The following is a 25089-nucleotide window of genomic DNA, read 5'->3' on the forward strand; positions in this document are numbered from 1 at the left end:
GGATGGGATGATATGGGAGTTTACTGTGGATCATGTTAATAAAGCAAACACACAATGAGTCGATAATGGGGAATCTTCATTTATGTATTTATGCGGGAGGACTTTATGATTTATGATAATGCGGGAGGACTTTATGATTTATGATAATCTTATTTAAGATTGTTGGTTCACTAAGAAATGTATGTATCCTATTCTGTGATGAAATAAAAATATCTGTTCCTCATTTAAAAAATTGTAAGGTGAAGCAATTCCAGTAGGTTTTAGTGCCATTTTAAGCGTTTTAAGCATATTTGATGATTATCAAAATATTATTGTGATTGGCAAATATTTTTGGCCAAGATAATATGGATATAACATTTTGACCCATGCTTTTAAACTCAATATAAACCTTTCTAGTGCTGCTTAAAAGACACTTTTTGTTGTTGTTGTTGTTGTTTTTGTCATTAAAGCATCTTTCAGTTTGCTTTAATAAGTATATTTTATTTGAGGAAAAATTCCAATAAAAACTAGAGCAGTCTGTGTTGCTTCCTGTTCTTTCACTACGCATTGCCAACCGTGCAGGTTAATAATCAGATGCTCATCCACTGGGAGAGAATTTAAAACATTACTGCTGAACATTTTCCAAACACTGATTTCCCACTTTGCAGGGAGCCTCTGATAATAATTTCACGCAAAACAAGCATGAAAATCATCTTGCAGGAAGTAGAAATGTGGTTGCGTTTGGTAATCCATCACAACAAACCGTTCTCTTCCTCTGGGTTTAGTCAGTTCTGTTATTGTCATGAGGACGGAGCACACGGTGTTTTGAAAGCTTTGTCTGCCTGTTGGTGCTTTCGAGCGCACACTGACAATTGACCTTTCACAGTCGGCCACAGAACCGACTTAGCTCATACAAAAAAACTAAAAATAAAACTAATTATGCTGTAGACCTTTTTCAAATTTCCCTCGACATACTGTAGCTTCTCAATCAAACGCTTTCATCGGTGGAATATTAATCTTAGATGTTAGAACTTAGTCTCTGCAATAAAGAGAAGTCTGCATTACGAAATGATGACAGCATTAATAAACAGGAAGTGTTCAATGTAATTGATTACAACTTTTACTTTTTCTTTGTGTTAGTGCAAATAAAATGCCTGGAAGTGAGGGTATAACTCTTGTCTTTATTTAAAAAAAACAGTTTGCTTGGGAAATGCTCATCAAAAATGTAAATTAAACAATATATAGTCTGTGAATGAGCAAAGTAGGAGGTTGGCATGTTATATCTGTGTGGCCATAAGACTGTTAAAACAAGAAAACAGAGAATTATATGGAGCTGTTAGACAAACATTTATTTTCTGATTTCTGAGTATTGGACATTCTCAATTTTGAATTAAAATAATATCAATTTAAGAGGACAAATCACTTTTTGGGTCAAAAAGTAGACGCAGCTTTATTTGAGGGGCCTCGATTTAAAAAGGTCAGAGTCTCTTTACAGCTGTCTTAAGGAGCACTGCTGTCTGTTTAAAAGGAAAAGTTATTCTGTGGCTCCGGAGGAAGCCGTGCAAAATCTGAAAAATTGCCTCAAGTGATGTTACTCGAGTCAGCGTTTTCTGGGGGTGAAGACTACAATGAAGACCGAGAGTGAAAGAAATCAGAGCAGTCAGAAGTTCAGACGTGTTGTGAAGAAGTCAAAGTTAAGTCGTAATAAATGACCCTTTGCCTAATTGGTTTACTGTAAATGTTGGTAAAAATCCCACATTTAAGTGTTCCAAACCTACAGGAAGTAGAGTATGTCAAATATGACCCAGTAGGTTGTCTGTAAACTGTGACAGATGTTTACTTGTTATTGTAACAAGTAGAAATGACGGCCAAAACTGAGAAAATAAGACCCACGTTGCAGTAAATAGGAATAATCCTTCATCAACAATCACAATTTCAGGTGAATGTTGGACTGAATCCATTTGTGAAAACAGCTCATATAGCAGAAAAGTCCACACACACACACACACACACACACACACACACACACACACACACACACACACACACACACACACACACACACACACACACACACACACACACACACACACACACACACACACACACACACACACACACACACACACACACACACACACTTATCCCAGTGAGCTCAGCATCCTGCTTCTTCTACTCTTAGGGGAACACTGGGAACAGAAACTGGGATCTGAACTAAGGCGTGACAGCTGCTCTGTGTCTCTCTGATGGGACTTTAGAGAGGGAGAGAACGGGGGAGAACGAGGAAAAAAAGGTGGAAGAAAGAATCAATTGAGAGGTGAAGATACGGAGCTTACTGTGCGAGTGGAAAGCTGATGAAGAATTTAGTGAGGAAGGTATAGATTGGAAGAATAGAGGGATTAGAGATGAAAGAGAGGACGTGACAGGTCCCGTCTCTCTTTCTGTCCCAGAGGCCTCTCTGTTTCCATGAGCTCGACTCTGTAGTGGGGGATGTCTCTTCCCAGCAGGTCTCACTTATCAATATTTCTCTGTGGTGGAAAAAATATATATATCTGAAAGATGGAAGTTGAAATGCCACTCCTATATTTTTTATTTTTTTTATAAATTAAACATGCATGAGAATGGCTTTTTAAAGATTTAGTGCTGCCTCCAAATGATTGCTGCTGCATATTTTTTTTTTTTTTTTAAAACACGACTTTCAAAATGATTGTTTACCGCTTGATGAAGATTGGAGTGAGAAATGTGATGTATGCTGCAGAGTTTATGAAGCTCAGCGTTTGGCATTTTCAATCTCAGTCTACCACTTCATTTATAGTTAATGAGATATCAGCGGGTGCACTAATTGTTTTCGACTGAGAGATGATGGGCTGATGAAATAAAGATAAAGGAATGAATAACAGAGCGTGAAAGAAGCGGAGGAAGAGCAGAGAAGATGAGGCGGAGGAAGAAAAATTAAGGTTACACAGGTAGAGGAATAATGAAATGGAAAAATGAAAACACTATGGAAGCTGGATGGACAAAATCGTACAGTTTTTTCTCTCTGTAGGCAAAACTCAAAGAACAGAACATTACGGCCATGGAAGAATATCAAGAGGATCCCCACAGAGCTGCTTCTTTCCCTGTTATTTACACTTTTCTAGGTTTTAACAGAACATTAATGATGAAAAACTCTCTTCCTACCGGTTGTGGAATCAACACTTATCTTCATCTTGTCCAGAAAACACTTCTCCTTTGACATTATTACTTGTGGGTCAGTTAATTCTCACCGTTGAAATGGTCCCAACCGTTGGTTAAATTGACTACGACCAGAACCTTTTAAAATATGAATGCCGACATAACACAGCTACTCGTTCCGGATACATCTACAGGCTGTTGTGTAAGCACAACAATACACAGAGGAGGCATGACGGCCTGGCTGAGGACAAGGACGATACGAATCTAAAACACTTTACAGCTTTGCTTCGTCCACAGAGCGTCTTGAGGGACAGATTTCAGGAGTTCCTCCACCAACCAAAAATATCTCTTCCAAAGGTCAGATAAGTCTCATCTCACGACCTCCTCCAACGCTTCCCAAATCCAAATTGATCGTTGTAACGTCACAGCACACACCCCCCCAAAAAACTGTGTTCTTCAGCTCAACAGCTTTCTTCACTGCTAGTGTCCAGCACTGAGTTACAGATGCCAACAATCTTCTAGCCAGAACTTCATAAATAGAGTTTGGTTGGAGAACAGATTTGATGCGTAGAGTTAATCTGATCTATCCAGCTCTAGATATCTATCTGGCTCTATTCGAAAGTGGTGACAAAGACATGACATTCTTCATCCAAAGAGCCTACTTTTGTCCCTAAGGGTCAGCAGAAAAAGGTCTATGCCACCAAACTGGCAATGCATCAGACCAGTGCACTTGTACAACATGGTTGGTTGCCCCATGTTACTTAGATTGGTAACTGGTACAGGCCCAACAGTAACCCCCCTGGGATCGCTTACAAGCTCCGATCCCAGGGGGGCCATGGTATCCTAGTCCGAGCAGAATAAAGTCTTTGAATCACACTCAGTGGGCATTCAGACACAAAACAGACCTGCATTGAAGAATACAAGGGGCCTTTAGTATTAGTGGAAGTGTGATTCAGGTACTGTAGAGGCTCATGAACCTCGAGTGTATAGGTTTAAGAGAGGCTTAAACACTGAATAGTGGTTTATGATATGATTAAGGATTTTACTTTTCTGGAAGATGATGACAATGGCATTCATTTAAAAAAAAAAAAATTGCAATAATCACAAAGGAAACAATAGAAAAAGAGCATCCAGATTCTACCTGGAATGTGAATTTGCATACATTATTGGCCTGTTGAATCGCACTGTTGAGCCAGTTTCACAAAAACTTTGCACACTGAGTGGGATGAGTTTCATTCTGTTTGCGAAAAATCACAATACAAGACTGAAAAAAACTGAATTAATTACAAGGCTGCAATAGATCATGCACTAAATGTGTCCAATGAATATATGAAATTAGGAAGAAGCTATCGTTTAACAGCCAAGAGCGCAATCACAACTGTCTGATATTTCGAACATCTTTTGTTTTGCAACCTTCAACATCACTTCGTCATGTGTTTTGTGCTGGGAGACCAATGGATGAAGGGAATCAGCCTATCAGATGTCTTTTTGGATGAATGACGTTTGCATGTACGGTGGCAGTGAGTGGTCAAACAACTCTGACAGATACCGAAGAAAAAAACTGCAGAAAATTTAGCCTCTTCTGCAAAAAAAAAAGATGTTTCAGAGTCGGAATGTAAAAGTGATTGACAAAACATGAGGTCGTATTGTGTCAATTTTAAATGTGCAACACTTTTGGACAAAAAATAAGGACTTGGTGTGTTAAGTCAGGCCTTTAGTCCACTGGATCATTTTGTTCTGACAGCCTTTGGGGAACCCAACAGAGCCATCACACCTGGCAACACAGCTCACAGTTTGGCAACAAGGTGGTAAAAATGTAATTGAATCTTCCAGTTTGTCACAGACTCTTATTATGGTCTGCCGTGGTAATGGTCAGAGGTTACTGCAGTTAATGTTGCTGCAAAAATGAATATCCCTTCAAGTCAAGTCACACATTCGCTTTATTGATCACATTTGCATTTCAATTTTAAAACAGTGAGGAGGTACAGTAGTTTTATTGAATGCGAACAACAATGATAAATCCCCAGAAGTGCCTGAATGAGAGCACCGTATGCTTCGGGACTGTATATTAACAGCTTATATGAAACCCCTCTCGAATATTTCCTCGAGGTGAGAGCTGCGGGGGTGTGCAGAAGATGTGCTGTGTTGTGAAAAAGAATGAGTGTGTGGAAAAAAAGAAACAAACAAGGACAGTATGTGGCATGTACAGTACAGGAGAATATGTTTCCTCGTGAGACATATGGCTGCACCAGCTGGAGCTCTTATACTGTCACTGTGATAAGTGGCTTTATTCTCCGCTCGCTTCCTTTTGTTTTATTTGACGGCTCCCCTGCTTCCTCTTCACCCCGTGTTTATTTATGCCATTTCTCTTTGTCACTGACTAGAAATATCTTTTAGTCTTACGCTGAGTTCGTACTCGCGCCTACACACACAGGCTCGACCATTAACTGACTTCAAAACAGGAAGAATCTATAGTTCTTTCAAATACGATTCATATCCAAAGACTTTGTTCTGTGTCAAAAAGGTTACAGCAGTAAAAGTTTTTAGTGAATTCCAGCAATCAAAGTGTCCTTGGTGATCTGCAACTAAACAAGGGTAAACCATGTGATGAAACAGAATCAAAGAAAGAGCTAATCATTTGTATGAATGGATTAAATCCAGGCTGATGCGTTTCTGTTCATTCACGGTGCCTTTACTGCCTCGCATCAGTGTGGTTTGTTGTTGCAGTAATTTGACTGTAAAACAGTTGTATTTTTAAAAAAGGGAGGATAATTATTTTGCAAATGATTATTGGATCGGTTTTCTCCATTTCTAGAGTAGTTTAATGAGGGCAGCAGGGCTTACAATTGAAAGTGAAACATTTACAAACTCTCTACACGCTGTTAGTGTTGGAGTTAGGAAGAATATGTTGTATTTCAGCGATGGTTTTATTTTTGTTGTGTGCGATTTTCACCGGTTGTTAGGCTGACGGTGGCCTGTTGGAACATTTTAACACGTCACCCAACCTTGAACCTATATAATGTGAACTTTGAATTTTGTGGGGTTATTGCAGATCTAATACTGGACTTTTTTTTTTTTTTTTTTTTTTATCTCTTTATTTTTTATCTTCACCTTCGTTAGAAGAGGCCAACATAGTCTCTTCTAACCGTAAAGAAAAGGAGAGAAACAAGTACAGGAAACATGACTTTAGACTTCAATTCAAGCAAATAATTATGAATAAAAATGATTAAAAAAAGAAAAAAAAAAAAAACATATGGCATGACTTAATAAGATTCTGATGAAAATGATGATATATCCCGATCACAGTAAGGTAAGAAAAAAAAGAATCCACAGATTTTGAATTCAAACTGGATTGGACTAGTTGTAACCACAAATATCAGTGTGAAACCTTTTACATAAGATCCCAAGAGAGAGGACTCAAAAGAAAGAATAAAAAGAGTCAAAGACTCAGTGGTGGTAACAATCACACAGAATGCATCTACTGCCGATCCTTAGGACTTCATAAACCTTTCTCCACACTGTATCTAACTTGATGGGAAGTGAACTTCAAACTGTTCACACTGTAAAAAACATTCTCCAAATCCAAATATCAGAGGCTTGTGTGTTCATTTTTATGACAATTTTGTCATGTTAAGAAAAAATGTATCTCTCAATGTTTCATTGATGAAATATTCAGCGTACAAACAGGGATACCAAGTTGCTTTCTAAAGCCTTTTTGAAAACAAGATGGAAGTATTCCATCAAAGAAAAGGTGTTCATCCTCCACAACACACAGCACTGACTACTCTATTCATATGTCAGAGCTGTTGAAAGAACACTCTGTGAATATTGTATGAGAGGGAGACAAAAAAAAAACCACCAGAAAGGTAGCAAAAAAAAACCCAGGAAATTTAAAAAAACAAAAATAATGTCATCTTAAATCTTTACAGCCCCGTGTCTGAGTCGGTGTCATGTTACTTCAGATGGTGGTTTGTCGGCTGAAGAGGTCGAGGGTCACCGCAGAGAGGAACGCCGGGATGCTCTTCTGGTGATGCAGATGAAGGGCCACCATCTCTCCCAGAGTTTTGGAGAACTCGGTCTCCATGAGCTGCATGCTTCCATTGGAGCCCTGCGTGACACACACACACACACACACACACACACACACACACACACACACACACACACACACGAACGCCGTTATCAAAAGACAATACAGAATATCAAACATAAGACCTGGGTTTTTACATCCATCTCTGGAGAAAAACTTTCAAAGTGAAGCAAGAACACTTAAAGTTGTTATTGTCCACAGGGGATTCAGTGTGTGTGTGTGTGTGTGTGTGTGTGTGTGTGTGTGTGTGTGTGTGTGTGTGTGTGTGTGTGTGTGTGTGTGTGTGTGTGTGTGCGTGTGTGTGGTACGCATTCACAGCGGGGTGAAGGTGTCTAAATCTGTGTGGATTAATTAAAAGGAATGAGGAGCAGCTCGGGGCGACGGAGTGAAGGAGAAAGGGATGAGAGAAACGAGGGATAAAGTAATTAAAGCATCGCAGGGATGGAGGAAGGCAGCGAGGAGCAGAGTCCCATGACATGAAGGGGGAGATATCGAGACGTCTGAGGAATGCCCTGTGTCATGTGTGCAACAGACACAGATCTTTATTTGACATGGAGTATCATGAGAAGGCTCGTAAAACAGACGGTGCAGGGAAATACGAACAAAAGACATTAAATAAAACACTTAAGTCCAGAGGACAAGAAAGAAAAAAAAGAATACGGAATTATATTAACTCCCACATGGATGTTTTTTTTTACTGAAAGGAGTATTTGGAGCTAAATAACATGCAAAAATATGTAATTTAAAAAACTAATCCCACTTGAGCTCAGCGTGATCGTTTGAATATTGAATAGACTTTAGCTATAGGACATTGGAACATAGTGTTGATGCACAAAAAAAAAAAGAAGAAAGTAAATCCTACTTGATAAACCAATTAGTGTGCTTCCTCACACACAACAGGCTGAGGTGAACTCAGCTGTTCACTTCTGTGTGAGCGGCGACAAATCTCCAAGGGGTGAGAGGCGAGGATAACTGAACTAATGACATTTGCTAGCTGACTGCACAGCGCGAAACCGAGAATAAACCCAGGCTAAACACAGAGAGCTTGAGAGAAACAGGCCCAATGACTTAAACTGAATGTAAGAAAACGCACCAACGGTACCTCATAGTCAACGCTGACTACCAGCTCTACCATTGATTTTGGCAGTGAAAGTTTTGTTTTCATCTTTATTTTTGAAAGACTTGATGTGGTTCACCTGTTAGAATTTAGATTAAAGGTGAGTTGAGTCATTTAACACTAAATCCACTTTTTGAGTTCGACAACGAAACCTTAAGTCACTATTAATCAAATCAGGGTAACAATTTACGATTATTGTCATTATCGATTAATCTGCTGATTATTTTCTTGAATAATCGATCTATCGTTTCACCATAAAATAGTACAAAAAAAGAAAAAGAATGAAAGGTTTAAGGTTAGTTCTTCAAATGACTAGTTTTGCCAGTCAAACCCCAAAGATATTCAGTTTAAGGAAGAAATCTCCATATTTGAGAAGCTAAAAAGAGACTTTTCTGCTATTTATCATAAAAAAATGACAAACAATATATTGTGAAAATAGTTGGTGTTTTTTTTTTGTCGATCAACTAATGGATTAGTCGCCTAAACGTTGCATCTCTACATCTGATAATGGTTCCAGTCTTTAGTGTTTACCACACCAGCTGTTACTTTATTTGCCTTTTTCAAAAAAGATATCAAGTCTTGATATTCAAGTCAGAATATCAAGATATATATATAAAAAAATAAATCAACTTTCAGAGGTGGGGAGAGTTTGTGTGGAGAGCTCTGAGCTTGAATGCTTTTTTTGTACAGTAAATAAAAAGTGAGTGTGTGTTCAAACTAAAAAATAAGTTTATTTTATTAACATATCTTTGAACAACAGTATTATTATGATTGTATACAGTCAAGAGGCTGGAGAAGAAGAAGTTAGGGCGGGACGGAGGATGACATGCAACGAAGGTCTCCAGCCGGATTTGTCTCGGTTATGTGGTAAGCACCTTAGACCACCAGGCCACCATGACACACCACCATACTGGTATTTTCAAGATTTAAATGGGTACTCCTGCTGTCTTTAATTGGGTCATTATCAAAAAGTTTGAAATCTTTTCATTGAAATAAAAGTTGCCTCCTCTGGGTTAGCTGTGAGAAAAGATGGTAAGGTGGTAATAAATATATATTTCTATTATGTTTTGCAAATTAAATTTTTTTTTTTTTTTTTTTAAAAAGGGGCATTGACAGGGACTACAGGTCCCATAATTCAAAGAAAGCATCTACAATACTGTGACTTTGTAAGACATTGGTAGGCCTATGTATGTGTATCTTATCATCGTGCTTTTGTTTTGTAAATAATTCTATGTAATGTCCTGTCTTAATAAAATTAAAAGATAATAAATTATAATTTTATAGAAATAAAAGTTGGATTGATTGATTTAGCAGATTGATATACATCACACAAACAATCTGATTCAATCTTACAGCTACTTTGTGATGATTTGTGTAATAATGTTGTTGTTTATCTTTTCCTCCATCTGCTGTGTCCAGGTAGTTTCATAGATAACATTGGTGATTCCAGGGACGTTTCACACTGTACAAGAAGGTTTCTCCTACCTAACTACCATGAAAGCACCAGTTATCCACCTTCTATTTCCTTTTGGAATTCAAAGCATCTCCAATAATCTGCTTCATAAGTAAGACTACTCTGATTTTGGAATGACTTGTTCAATAAATCTCTTGATGCATCTCAATACCACATGCACAATGGACCCACCTCAACACCAGCAAACCAAACCCATCCGCCATTGAGAACCGCCTCACACAAACCCTTTACGCTGACTTACACCGCGGCCACAGAAAACCTCACAGTGGCACGGCTTTGACTTTTCGTTTCGCTCTAAAAATCGATCTTTACCACACAGGCCTGGAAACACTGGAGCCATGAAGAAAAGAAAAAAAGCCTTTTTCTAATCACACCAGCTTTCTCATGTCTTCTTCCCAATTGCTCCGTCCAAGAGCCTCACTCTGTGGCTTTATTTCCCTGAGAGTCCCTGGTGATTTCATTCTGAAAGCTATGTCGTATCCTCGGGCTGCTGCTCTCATCACACAAAACATGTGTGTGTGTGTGTGTGTGTGTGTGTGTGTGTGTGTGTGTGTGTGTGTGTGTGTGTGTGTGTGTGTGTGTGTGTGTGTGTGTGCACGCGGCATTAGAAACGGCTAGGGCTCTGGGAACACGGGACACATACATCAAAGGAAAACACTGCAACCAGTTACCATGGAGATCTCAATGTCTCCAACACAAGTTTGTCCATAGAACAGAAATGCTGTATGTGTGTATGTGTAATAATGTTGTAATTTATCTTTCCCTCTCTATCTGCTGCATCCAGGTAGTTTTTCATTCTAGCATAAAGCCTGTTATGATAGTGATCATGCCAGGGATGTTTTAAAATAATGTCTCTCCTACCTCACTCTAACATTATAGCAAAGTCTACAATCAGCTTGGGATCCATGGAAAAAGAAAACATCAAAAAGTAGAACCCATAAATGCAGAATTCCTCACAATAGCTTCTCTTTTTTGCATTTCACAGGTAAATGTGCTGCGTTTTTGTGTCAGAACAATGTAAATAAATTATTAAAATAAAGAAGATAGTGTTTCATAATGTCTTAGTTTGCTTTAAGGCCATCTTCCTTTATGAATATAAAGTGGATTGTGCTGGTACGCTCTACTCAAACTAGAGGTATTAAAAGCTGAAGAGAAGTCAGACAACATGCTGAATTGTTTGTCATGAGGGCAAAAAACAGTTGCTTCAAAAAATATATGTGCAAAACTGATTTACTGAACAACTTAATAGAAATAGCATGAATACTTGTATGGCTAATCTGCAAACAAAGTACTTGGTACTGATTATATGCGATTATTTTCTTGTACGGTAAAACATTCTGCACTGAAGTTCAGATGAAGTGGTTGCGTCATTTCTGCTTGTTACCACCATTAAGGCCATATTTAGGTTGACTACTGATTTAGTTTATGGTTAAAATGAAACATCATGTGTCGGGCTAAAAACCCTTTTTGATGGTTAAAAGAGAAGCAGGTTCTAAACAGATACCAACCAGAGGGCAAGTCTTTCGGCATCACTTGTAATTTTCTATTCTTCGTATCCCTTTCCTCTTCGATGGAAAAAATCAAAACAACTTAATAAAAGGTCAGGAGGTTTTATTTAAATCAGCTCTATTCAAATATTGACCTTATCAATGCTCATTTGCATATTCACACGTCTTTATTGGGTGTTTTAAACAATATCTGACCTTTATGAATACAACAAGGTTCTGGTTATATTTGAAAACAACTGGAGCTCCCTCATTCAGCGGAGTGAGTGAGATGCAGAAAAAAAACAAACAGACAAAGATGGAAGAAAATGTGTATTTTTTTTTCACCCCAGGATCAGCGGTCAGAATCAAAGATGTTAGATTTTGTGTGCAAGACAATCTTGCACACAAAATCTAAGAAGGACAGACTTTCACAATGGAGAGGAGGAGTGCTACCCAATTCTTCCCCTCCTTTCATTTGTCTATCCAATTAAAGGAAATCGATACGTCCTGGCTTGAGATGCAGGGCGGGGCTTTATAGTGACCTCATCCAACCAAGGAGCTGCATGCTGCCTGAATGACAATCATGCTCCTCTCCCAAAGTAGACAGAGTAAAGGTGCATACCCACGCCCTTAGACACGCATGAAAGACAAGAAAGTAGAAAAACAAACGACTGAGGCCTCAGAAGATGAGAGGCAACACTAAATGTTGCTATAATATATATTGACCTTGGAATGAGCTTTGTCTCTACATTTTGTTAAGTGGTATTTATTCTTAAACAGGCCCTATTATGCTATTTTCTGGGTGCATATTTTTATCTCAAGTTACAGTTACAACATGTTTACATGCGTTAATGCTCATAATCCTCCTTGTTTTTCTCATCGTGGCTGTCCTGCAGCACCTCTTCTCACCCTCTCTCTGAAATGCACCATTGTTGCGCTTGCTCCTCCCTCCAGAAAGAAAAGTCTGCTCTGATTGGTCAGCCAGCCCACTCTGTTGTGATTGGTCAACGTTTCACATTTCAAAAAAACTCTTCCTCCGGAGCTTCAGATCCGTCTCTCTCTTTTGTTGTTTGAGGGCCAAACTATCCGGAAGGAGTTTTACGTCACTTCTGTAACATTGTGACCTCATAAAGTTACAGAAGTGAAGGAGAGAATTCAATGGAGCCGTTTCAGGAGCTTCTGAGGGGGAGGGTAACTCCTTTTAGGCGTGGACTTCAGGTTTTACACTCTACGGACCTTTTACATGTACAAAAATATATAGAACACACTAAAGGAGAGGGAAAAAGTGGAAAAGCATAATAGGGCCACTTTAATGTTATCTTATTTTTGCCCTGTATCATCCGAAATTACACTGAACAAAGTAGTATCAAAACTTCTCCGGCCAAACTATAACTGCAATTAATCCTTTTTGTGTCCGGATATAGAAATAAATGACTATTTGTATGTTTTTGCTCTCAGCCAATCCCCTCAAGAGTCCTTCTATTCGATGAGATCGGCCCACTACTGCAGCAGCTACAACCCTTACAGCTGGTTAAAGGCTGCCTGCATGGTTTTGTTGACAATGAAAATAATTTTTAGTAATGCCAGTCTTGTTTTTTAAGATCTCTGCAACTAGCGGATGCATTTACAGCGACATCAAAGACCAAAGATGAAAAAATAGTGCAACCATAACAAGAATGCCAGTAAAACAGTCTGTGCTCAGTATAAAATGAACAGATCCACAGGTGATTCATACCAGTATCTGTCATGCTCACCTGTTTTTTTTCAATAATTTTCACACATACGTCTGTAGCATCCAATTTGAAAAGCACTTTGTTGTTGCACACAATCATCCACTGCACTTAGAAGCATCTCAATCTCACAAAAACACCACCAGATTGATTCCAAATAGCCACAGACTTCTGCTCACATCACACTTTCTTTTATACCAATACATTCTTCAATCTTCCCTCCTCACTCCTCCTTCTCTCTTTCTAGTCCCTGTCTGCCACACTTATCCAAAAAGCACTGGGTTACCAGGGGCAACAGCCATGCCAGACACGGCCCCCCTTTTCCAATATGTCTGTCTAAAGTGGTGTTTCATTTGTAGCACTTGATATATATATATATATATATATATATATATATATATATATATATATAGATATATATATATAGATATAGATATAGATATAGATATATATAGATATATATAGATATAGATATATAGATATGTTGAGATAAGGCTGAATTGTGGTTGTAATTGTTATAACTTAATTATTAGCTAATAATATATTATTACTTCTTCAACCATTTAAATATTCATCAATAATGACATTATTATTTTATGTAAATGTGACAAACCTGATTAAATGAAACCGTATTAATCACAGCAGTGTAACAGACTGTGCAGACTTTTATTATACTAATTTGGATGATAATGCTGCAGGAAAAAAAAACATCTCACATCAACCACAGGAAACCCCACAACTTGTAGAAGCTCTCTGCATTCTCATTTCGTTTCTGTTATCTGTAACTGTGACAGTCTGAGAGGTGTAACGCTTAATCACCGCTCTCCTACGCTTCACATCTGAACTCTCCCAGGCTCTTTAGGCGTTTTATGAAATACTCTAGGACAGCTCCAGTGTCCCTGCAGACATGACATGCTACTTTGCACTGATCTTTGCAACTTCCCTGTTCAAATAGAGGCCTCACATTTGACAGATGGGCCTATATTGAGGTGGTGACATGCAGTTCACAGATCAGTCGACCCCTGTCTGCGCTCTCCAGCACTAATGAGGGTACTTTCCTTCTCTGTCTCGTTTTTCTCCTCCCACTGGTGCATTGATTTATCTCCGGTTCATCTCAAAGCAGTGGGCTGTGATGAATTGAAAATCAAAAAATATCCATTTCACTTCTCATTTACACCTTTTCAGATCCCACCTTCACCCACATATTCAGTTTTCACACACACACACACACACACACACACACACACACACACACACACACACACACACACACACACACACACACACCCACACACACACACACACACACACACACACACACACACACACACACACACACACACACACACACACACACCACCGTCAACAACAAACAATTCCACTGCATGGCTGCTGATTGTTGAGGTTGAAGAAAAAAAAAAAAAAAAACCAGAAGGCAAATAAATTGAATAATCAGAAATATGCAGATGAATAGCTTTCAATTTAAATGCAGATTTTGGCATTTTTCTGCAGTCGGGAGGAGGATGTCAGAGAGAGAAAGAGAGAGAGTAGAGCACCCAACAAAAATAATTAATTCTATCCATATTTATATTCTAATCAGCTTTTTGTTTACTGTTTTTAAAGCGTTATTCATGTGTCTGGGCAATAATTAACAAATGACTATGTATATCTAACAGGGAACTATTTTTTGCGTGGCTTACTGAACGACCTGATCCTCACCAGCATAAATACATTAAACATGGGATTAGTTACAGTTGTCAGTTTAAAACTGAAGATGTTGAAAGGACTCTTTTGTTTACTTTAAAAAAATGTTTGCCTGATCTTTTCTGAGCATTCCCATGAAGCTAGAGGAATCTCAAAATCCATGCATTTATAAAACATTTTTACCTTGATGTTGGCAAAATAAATGAATAAATGATCACATTCATCAGAGACCCTCCTCATATTTAATATTTCAGCTTTTTGTTGTTATGCATTTATAGTACCGTATTTCACCAATCAAGATATTCTCGTTCACTTTCATCACACATGTAGGGGAGCCTAACAGAAAACTTCTACTCACTCTGAGTTTTCATTAACTTGGCTTTATTTTGAATATACAGTGTCAGGGCTTGACATTAAACTTTGTCAGCCACTTGCCCTTTGTGGAGGTAGCTGAAATGTTTTACTCGCCTGACGTGTCCAAAATGTAAAATGTAGGCCTTTAAAAGAATAAATAAAATCAACAGAGATTTGCAAAATTGGACAAAAAAACAAAAAACGTCAACAATTCTAAATCTTATCCTTTTACTTTGTTATTTGTCATCTAGAGTGATTATTTACATAAAAACCCATAATTCAAATGAGAAGGAAATAAATTATTGTATTTCTTTTTTTTTTGGTGGGTGGGGGCACTAGTAGGTTTAATAATGTATTATTACCTGCTTAGCGCTAATGTAAGGAAGTTAAACAGGTCATAATTCCTTTTCTATTATCTATTTTATATCGCTGTAAAAACATATCCATAAAACAACTTGATTTATTCAAGTTTCTCGCCAAAAACTAAAGATTCTATTTGAACACGTGATGGCATTATAGCATTGTAATTTACCTTCGGCCAATACGTGTTTTTACTGTTGGGAACTTGAACGCACCATAATGTCACCGAATGCAACCTCCGTACGTAAACTGTTAAAGATCACATTTCTTTTTAATTGCCCGATCTGACAACTGTATGAGATTTTCAACTTGCTCGAACACAGTGTCACAATATTTATCAATTAAATCACAATGCAGTAAAACATATTTATAAAAGAATCCATTTCATATGTAAAGAATATGAAAAACATTGTTGTGCTTTTGTTTAATCAAGATTGTGGGTGCCTTCTCATTAACCTCTAAGATCCAAGAAATGCCATCAACAATTGTTTAATGTGTCATTGTTGGTTTTAAACTGCAATTTCATCAAATGTTTTCCTTCCGAATGTTTAGTTTTTGATTATTTTTGTCACAGAGGGCAAAAACTCCAAATATGCATTACCGCGCTGGCCTGGATCTCACCTTTTATTTGTGATTGACAGGTTATTTATCAGCTAGTTAGAGTTAAGTGATGCCCTTTGTGAAGTATTAAACAAAAACTGGACTATTACAGAATGAACCCGTCCTCTAGGCTGGATTTCTCACCATTGAAATTCCAGGCAACAGAGCCAACATATTTTTTATGCGTTGGGATTTACAGCCAGAACTCAATAGAAAACATGATGTGCTGAATGCATTTCAGATGGGACACCAAACAAAAACAAACCGTGCTGGTGAACAAGAGTTTGTTGTTGGAAAATTGAGAAGCTCTGCAACAGGTGAGTTTTTCAAAATAATCTGTTAATGTGCAGTCATACTGTGTTTGTGTCATAAATGGTGTTACAGAATGAAAGTTCTGGACAGACGGCTTGTTTGAATCGATAAGATAATGCATGAATCTCATTCAATCACATACACACACAGAGAAGTGCTGTCTAGACTTTTTTTGGCTATTTATTCATGCATTTGTTGAATAAGAAACATAAACCTTATCACTCAGGGGTACGCCAACAATAGGAAACCAACATTTTGTTAAAGGTAACTTTTCTTTTGGTTGCATGTTTGGTTAAACTACTCTAGTATATTTTGAAGGAATTTGCATACAACAAAATAACCCCCTTGCATAATTCTTTTTAGACTTTGGTGATAATAGAGATAATAGGCAAATTACCCTGAAAGGGTCTGTGTCTCCAAATGTTCATATTGAAAAAAGCGACATTTGAATGTTGTTTTTATTATTAATAGGCTCTAAGTGCTATAAATAATGTGAAAAGCTTTAGACACAGGGTGACTACACGTATATTGGAACAGACGATATGAGAAAAATACATATTTTTAAAGAGAGTTCTCGTAGAAACCAAATATACGAATTTGAACCTGAAAATGAGCATAGACATCATCATTGATGTGTTGTGTTACTGTAGCTGCAGTACATCACATGTACAGTAAACTTAGCTATAAATAGACTTTAAAACAACAAACACCTAGATCAAGTTTATAAATCAAATGACACTTAAGTAGTGACATATTTTGGGTGATGAGATTAGGTGGCTAATTACAAGCAGACACAAATACTTGCGTGTGCACGGAGAATATTCAAAGTATTAAACATTGCAGCTACCATGATACAGATGTGCACCCTTAGCAGAGAAATATATTTCTTACTGAGGGGGAAAGGAAAGAGAATTGCACAATGGACAGCTTGAATAAATATGTAAAGAAAAGGATCAAAACCATTGCAGCTGAATAACTAATGCCCACAATGCAACTGTTTGGTGCGGATATTCGGGTATGCCGTACTAGCAGCGGCAGACGTAGCCCCGAGCTGCTAGCCTCGAGCAGAGATGAGGAGCGAGCTACAGATGTCGAGTATTCTTACTTCTTTCGCCGACTCCACACCCTCAGATTTTTCAAACGCGTAGCCTTCAGTGGTTCAGACTTCACACAGCTCCCTCTGGAGGCACAAAAGGCTTTATACAACTCCTTCCACATACGCAGTAGATCTCCAATAAACAAACTTTGATTTGCCCCTTTAGAAGATATTCATCAATAGCATCCATTCACTCTTCAGTACGCGGCCCAACCGATCGTGTGAGATCATGTGCGAGCCGATTTTGAAACATGTCAGTCAAACTGATTCGAATGTTATCTTTTAAATTCTCACAAAGTGCAGATAAATTGATGTGACTGACTGCTGAACGTGGAGTTACGAAGACAACGCTGATGTGTGGACCGCTGTGAGTCTGCTGCTCCACTCAGGAACAAACCTCAGTTGGACTTCAGTGTGGTTCTGGCGTATCAGGTTACCATGGAGACAGCAGACATATGTTCCGATCGACCAGAGGAGCCAGTGACTCCGACAAGCCCCCGCGCACACACACACTCACACACACGCGCACACACACACACAGCCCGAGGGCCAGCAGGACAGGAAACTGTCAGGAGAAATCAGAGTCAACATTCTCCTCTTTCTCTGGGGCTCTAACTCGGAGATTTCTCTCTGAAGGTTTAAAACACAAAGTCGGATCGGTGGGAAAAGAGCGGTTAATTTATTCACTCTTGTATTCCCATCAGCCCTTTGTGTTTACTGTTTATTAGTGCTTTGCTCATGTTTATCTTCATAGCTATCAGCGACATATCAGCGAGTGTTTTGTTACAGTCGGTGAGCAAAGTGGGATTTAGTTCCAGCAAGCGTTCTTTCTCTTCCCAAAATATCGTCTATACTTTATTATTTATATTCATTTTATTGCTCCGTCTTAAAAACACATGAAGAGATCACGCATGTGCACACACGGAAATTAATTTGAGAGAACTAGAAAAAAAAAATAATGATAGGAATGAAAGTCATGACTGCACATTTATGGCCAAAAAGATAATCACGATTATTTATATATTGAGATCAAGATTATTTATTAAATTATGCACATTCGCAATTAAATAAATTGAGCACTGCGTTCACTTACATGTTCTGTTAAATTGCTGCTACAAATCTGTGCAGCAAAGTAAGACTAGTCCTTATTCGCATCTCTTTGAAGCAAAATCTAATCATCCCACAAAAATAAATCAACAGAGCACTGTTTTCATTATGTGCTACATTCCAGCTAATTAACAAATCTTTGCATTGAAATAAGACTTAAAATAAGGTTTTTCTTCACCTGAATTCTGTGCATTTTCACCTGGCAAAACGAGTTGTATAGAGCATTCTAATTTGTTTCCAACTTTAGCCATCCCGGAATGAATGTGGACCATCCCGAATTAAAAATCATTTTTCTGCTGCATTATCATTAAATAAAATCAATCAAAGTGACCTTAAACATAAATAAAACATTTAAAAGTGATTTGTTTATTTCTGTTCATAAATGTATTATTTAGTCAAAAGATAGTTTTTAATCATATTTTAAAAAGTCAATTTATTGTTTGTTTTAATTTAGACATGAAAGTTTTACACATAAAACTGCTTTTCTATGTGTAAAACTTTACTGATTCTGGGCTATACAAAATAAACTGAATTGAATTGAATTGAAATTAAGTGCAACGTTACTGTGCGTTTATTGTATCGCACAAAATTAAGTTTCATTCTCCCTGATCCTATTTTTATCGGCTGTAGACAGGAAGTCCTTAAGCGCGAACCTCTAATGTGACTTCCCAAAGCATCTCTGTCGCCCCCTGGTGGCCGTCTGCTGGTTTAGAAAGTGCTTGATTAGAGTTTTCTATAAGCGAAGCTTTTAAACGACAATATCTCAATCATCTTTATTAAATTGTGGGAAGCCAAAATTAGGATCGCGATTGATATTCGATTAAATGTGCAGCCCTGTGCAGCCCTACTATATATCAGATCCAGGTTAACATGGATATATAACAGAGCTACAGCAAAAGTAAACCCTGATTATAAAACAGGATGGTTCTTAAACCTTTTTTAAATCAGCCGTAATGATTTTTTTTTACACCCTACTGGCTGCAGTCAATAGTGTTGTTGTGCTGTTTACTGCCGTTCAGTTTAAAGTGAGTCCGCTCATTCCCATTTATTCCTCAATAAAAAAAAAACATGGCTGAAGACAAAAACACCTTCATCGGCCCTAATCATTGTAAGTAGCCGCCACAGCGCCTGCTACAAAATAACACCAACACTCTAGTGACATTAAATCTGATTGGTTTGGAAAATAGAGAGAGGCAGAGCGAACAGCCTAACGTGCCTAAAAGTTAGCGACGACGGACAAATGACTCAACAATCGAAGCATCGACGGCTTCTTCACGCCGTCTGACTCACACAAACGCACTCACAAGCACACACGGAGCGGCGTTAATCATTCCCCAGTGGCTGATAAAACAGAGACAGGTCATTAAGACTGGACAGTGTTCATAACCTTTTTTTGTTCATATAACCCATTATTAACTGTCCTTTCACACACACAGACACAAATTATGCCGTTTTTTTTTTCTTCTTTTTTTCAAAAACCGTCCACGTTTTAGTTTTCTTTTTTTGAAAACGTTCTGCTCCGTCTACTCATCACCTTCCCCTCCGCCAAATCCTCCGTACGTTCTCTTCTCTCCCCCTCCGTCTCTCTAAGGTTGACAGTTAATTGGGAGTGTGCGTTAATGAGCTGGCCCTGAGATTCTATCTTCTCCTTTCATTAGGAAAGGGGAAACGGTGAGGAGAGAGTGTCAAGGAAGTGAAGAAGGAGTGCAGAGGGAGGAAGGGAGGGAGGGAAAGAAAGAGAGACAGAAGAGTCAATCGGTCGATAGGGAACATCTAGAAGTTTTCAGTCACTGCAGTGGGCTGTGTGTGTTTGTTTATTTGTAGATGAGCTAATCAATAGAAGAGGAGTGTAAGCCCCTGAGAGGGTCTGCTTCGGGAGATTACTAACAGAGACACACAACTTGTATGACTTGTTTGTCTACAATTTGCCTCTGTTGTGTTTTTCTTTCCTATTATGACTCAACTGAAGATGCTCAAGTGGAGTTTCTCAATTTCATGTCTCTATTTGGCGAATGCACTGCTTCATCTTGTCTCTTTGTAGTCAATATTTGATGAAAATGTAGTACTTTCTTTGAATATCTGAGAGGAAGTTAGAAAAGAAAAGAAGTTGCAATCCTATCAGTGCGTGTGCATAAAAGAAGCTGCCAACAAAGTCTTTTTCCTGTAACGTCAGAATGACTTTAATGGACTTTATCTGAACCTTTAAATGTTTAAATGTTAATGTTTTTTTTAATGTAAGCAGTGCCTGTCACTACTTGAAACTTCTGGAAGAAAAAAAAGAAAAAACGTTGTAAATACCGAGTCTGGCTCTCACAGCTAAGATGTTTGTCTCGCTGATTAGCAGAGCCTCATAAATACCTAATCACGGATGCTAATCAGCCCTCTCACCTAGGGTTGAGCTAAAATTATAAATGACACACATGCTCCTGTAAGTCTAACACACACATGAAATATCTGCACACTTTCACCCCCGTCTAAATAATTCTGTCATCACAGGCATTTTAACATAACATCGCATTCATCCATTATTAATTGACAAACAGCGTTTATCCACATAAACTAGCTATGACTGAGCAGCTCTTTCACCGTACCGGTTCTTGTTTTAGCAAAATTATGAAAAGACTTTGTGGACTTTTGACAGCCGCTACTTTTGATCTCCCACGACTCAGACGCACATCCTAACTGACTTCAGTCTGTAAAAATTGATCAAAAACAACAGCGTGGAGGTGCCAACATAGTTAAGACTCCTTTGGCCTTTGAAGTCTACAAATGGCTGTAAAATGCAAGATATTTTATGGTAAATACTGTGGGGTTGCACATCTATATTAACCAGGAAATAAAGTTAATGCAAGGATGAAAGACATAAGTATCTTTGAAGAGGACTAACAGCCTGTACGTTTACCATATCCTTATATTTAAATGTATATACTAAAAAGCAATCATTTTGCATGGCAGCCTGCTACAGTATGTTATCTAATGAGGCTACAGACATGCTAACTTTATGCTAATCCAATGCAGTCTGTGGAGAAAAAAAAAAAACTATGCAGGTTTTTGCATGCAGAACAAACATGGGGTAATTTCCCCGCTTCTTAAAAAAATGCTGTATTTGAATATGTCAAAACTAAACTTTTTTTTGGAATAGAAAAGATTATATATACCTGTAAGGCTAAGACTCTACTGGATCCAGTGAGCTTCATTATATTTACGTGTGATAACGTTAATCCCCAAAGCAAATTCCACATAGCGAGACTATTTTTTGAAAACTTGACTTTGTGACCTCGAGGGTAATAATGGCTTTATGAAACTTTACAACCGCAAACTTTAGACCTAGTGCATTTAGAGGATGTATGGCTTTCTGAGGTACGTTGACAACAACTGGGTGTCTGAGAAGGTTTTAGAACCGAAGTGCTCGCAATCCATCTGCTGAAAAAATGCAATTCTTGCAGAAATTTGCAAAACGTTTGATACTAAATCACAGCATGGCCTTTTCTATGGTGTTCCTTGATGTATCGGCGTCTTAATGTGGTATTTTGGGGGGGGAAATTTTTCATTTTTATTAGTTCTCGAGTGGTAAAACTTGTGAGACATTAGCGAGCATGGGGATGGCATAATTTCCTCCCATCATAATATTCTAAGCCCTTATACAATTACAGTTATTTATTTTTCATTATATAACTAACGAATTGGTTAATTTCTATTTCTGATTGAAGACTAGAACTACCTGACACACATGGTTGAGCTGCATCTCAAATGAATCTTTAGTTTCACAGCTTTCAGACGCCGTACACCATTTCTATGTGGTACATATTGGTGATCTACTATCTCCACCTAAAGATCCCTTGTCCCTTAAAAATGCGTTAAAAACGGGTCTATGTGGATCTTTGTGGGTTGAATTGCAACCTCTGAGCGACAAACGGCGACAAAGACAGAAGAAACAAAAAACATTCCTTGCAGTCATAATTACCACCATCACCATTGTGTCTCCACCATCTCTGTTTAAACTCACACAGGACTGAATGAGTGACAGAGACGGGGAAGCATCTCATTAGACAATTTAACTTGAAACATTTCAATTACCAAACTGTGGGGATGTTTAAGGGCTGAACAGTGAAACGTGAATAAAGAGTGAGAAAATCATTTGAACGAGAGTGCGAGACAACGAAAGAACGCATGAGAGAAAGAGGGAGGGGGGGGAACGTGACAGTTGCAGGTTAAACAGCTTACACAGTAGGAGGGGGATTTGGGTGCCTCTGCTAGAGGGGGATATTAGCAGGATTATCTGGCAACCCCTGTTGCTGAGGTGAATAACATTAGAATCTCATTTGGAAAGACGAATATGCTTCCTGTCCAAGATCCCCCGTTTGCTCTCCACTCATAAGTCCATTTATATTCTCATAGCCCAGATTACACTCACACACTAACATGCTCTTTGTGTAAAGAGCATGTTAAGTAAATTGTTATTTGTGTGTATGTATGTGTGTGTGTGTGTGTGTTCATTTAAGTGTGGGTGTTCCTTTAAATGTGTGAGTGCTGTATGCAATTAGTAGGACAGGCCTCTCTGCTCCCATAGGCCACCAGGAGTGTGTGTGTCATACACAGTGGAGGACACCCTGAATACTAATACAGGAAGTGTCAGCATCTGTTTAGTGTGTGTGTGTGTGTGTCTTTGCACATCTGTACGCATGTGCGATGAGAGGGTGTGTGTGTGTGTGTGATGGAGAGGGGTCGAGATCGGAGTGAGTGTGTGTGCATTTGGGTGTTACAGTGCTCACTATGGGGGTATTACGAGTGTGTGTGTGTGTGTGTGTGTGTGTGTGTGTGTGTGTGTGTGTGTGTGTGTGTGTGTGTGTGTGTGTGTGTGTGTGTGTGTGTGTGTGTATGTTCTATGCATGCAGTCACTGTTAATAAATATTGACAGTGAGTTATCTCTTCTGGCAGGGTCGCAGGTGGGTTCTATGGAGCAGATTGGACACACCAGCAAAAAAAATGTTCTCCCACATGCCATGTTCGAATCCCCCTCCGTTTCTTGGGTTATTGTCCTACTCCGCTAGCATTCAAGTGAGTCCTTGAGCAAGGCAGTAATGAGCAGTCGCAATCGTCTAGCACTTGACCGCGATAATCACCCTGCCGAGATAACAGAGCCGCCTTCTACCTCTGCCGGTGTGGATTCTCCGCCGTGTCTGTTCTAGCTAGAGGCCTCCGTATCATATCAACAACACGGCAACAACACGGTGATTAGCTTCTGCTACACACTCAGATCAGAGAGCAGCGCAGAGAGGCGGCCAGATAAACAACAAGAGGGAGATAAAGAGAGAGGAAAAAGGGGAGACAACAGGATGTGTTCACTGTGAAGCTACTTTAAATAAAAGGATTTGTTCAACAGCTCAGGGAAACACACAGAGGTTTTTTTTCCGGCCCTCTCAATGAGTGTATGTGGAGTGGTGATCGATTAATGCAGCACAACCCTCTGACAATGCCCAGTCATCACTCTTTCCCTCACACACACACACAGATGCCATCATTACTCCATTCATGAGGTGTACACACACATCCAACACACACACACACACAGCAGAGGAGAGTCCCTCTGACAATGCCCAGTCATCACTCTTTCACACACACACACACACACACACACACACACACACACACACACACACACACACACACACACACACACACACACACACACACACACACACACACACACACACACACACACACACACACACACACACACACACACACACACACACACACACCACACACACACTCCATTCATGAAGTGTACACACACATCCAACACACACACATCCACACACACACACAGACACAGCAGAGGAGAGTCCCTGTCGGCGTAGTGTAGCGAGTCGGGTACAAAGCTATATTATGGCGTAAATTATCGCCATAGTAAAAGTCAAAACTCTCTTTAAAGAGTTTAAGACGACACAGAACACACAAACACTCGTTTGGGGGGAAAATGCCTTAAAGTGAAGCCTCTTAAAAATAATTTTAAAGCTCTTTGTGTTTCATGTAATTGAAACTGGACCATTTTTTATTTTGTATTTACTTGCCATAAGGAAGTGATTTTTATGTGCACAACACTGTGTATTGTCTTTATTTTTTGTTTATCTCCAGTTTAGGTAGCATACGGTAACGGGTCATTTTATTTTCACTGTGTAACACTAAGAAGATGTTTATGGTGCATAAACGTGGATGTTGGGGATTCTGTAAAAAAAAATTAAAAAAAGGGGGAGAAAAAAATAAACACCTTGCAAGGTCAAATTTGCACTTCCTGAAGCATTTAGTGAAAGATCCCACAGAGACAGATATCAGCGTTCACACAGATGCTACAGCCTGTAGGAATTTTGCTGTTGACAGCGTTTCCCCTTTTAACTTCACACTTATATGTTAATGGTCACGATGCATGTGATGCTTAAAGGAAATACACGCTGCCAGGGGCTCGTAGCCGCATGCAACCATATCTGATGTCAGCCAGCGTGTA

The 25089-nt window shown here is 38.8% G+C and overlaps 1 protein-coding gene across 2 annotated transcripts in view; it reads right to left on the reverse strand.

Annotated features, from left to right (window-relative positions):
- Nucleotides 1-5085: 5085 nt before the first annotated feature.
- The window catches only part of mad1l1 (mitotic arrest deficient 1 like 1), a 60181-nt gene continuing 40177 nt past the window's right edge, over nucleotides 5086-25089 (reverse strand). For both annotated transcript variants that reach the window (XM_054604366.1, XM_054604367.1), the window contains exon 18: nucleotides 5086-7261. In XM_054604366.1, coding sequence (XP_054460341.1) covers nucleotides 7112-7261 — 150 coding nt within the window. In that variant the 3' untranslated portion in view covers nucleotides 5086-7111. The remainder of the gene's footprint in view (nucleotides 7262-25089) is intronic.

The sequence above is a fragment of the Anoplopoma fimbria genome, chromosome 9, assembly GCF_027596085.1.
Source record: "Anoplopoma fimbria isolate UVic2021 breed Golden Eagle Sablefish chromosome 9, Afim_UVic_2022, whole genome shotgun sequence".
In the NCBI taxonomy this organism is placed as follows: domain Eukaryota; kingdom Metazoa; phylum Chordata; class Actinopteri; order Perciformes; family Anoplopomatidae; genus Anoplopoma; species Anoplopoma fimbria.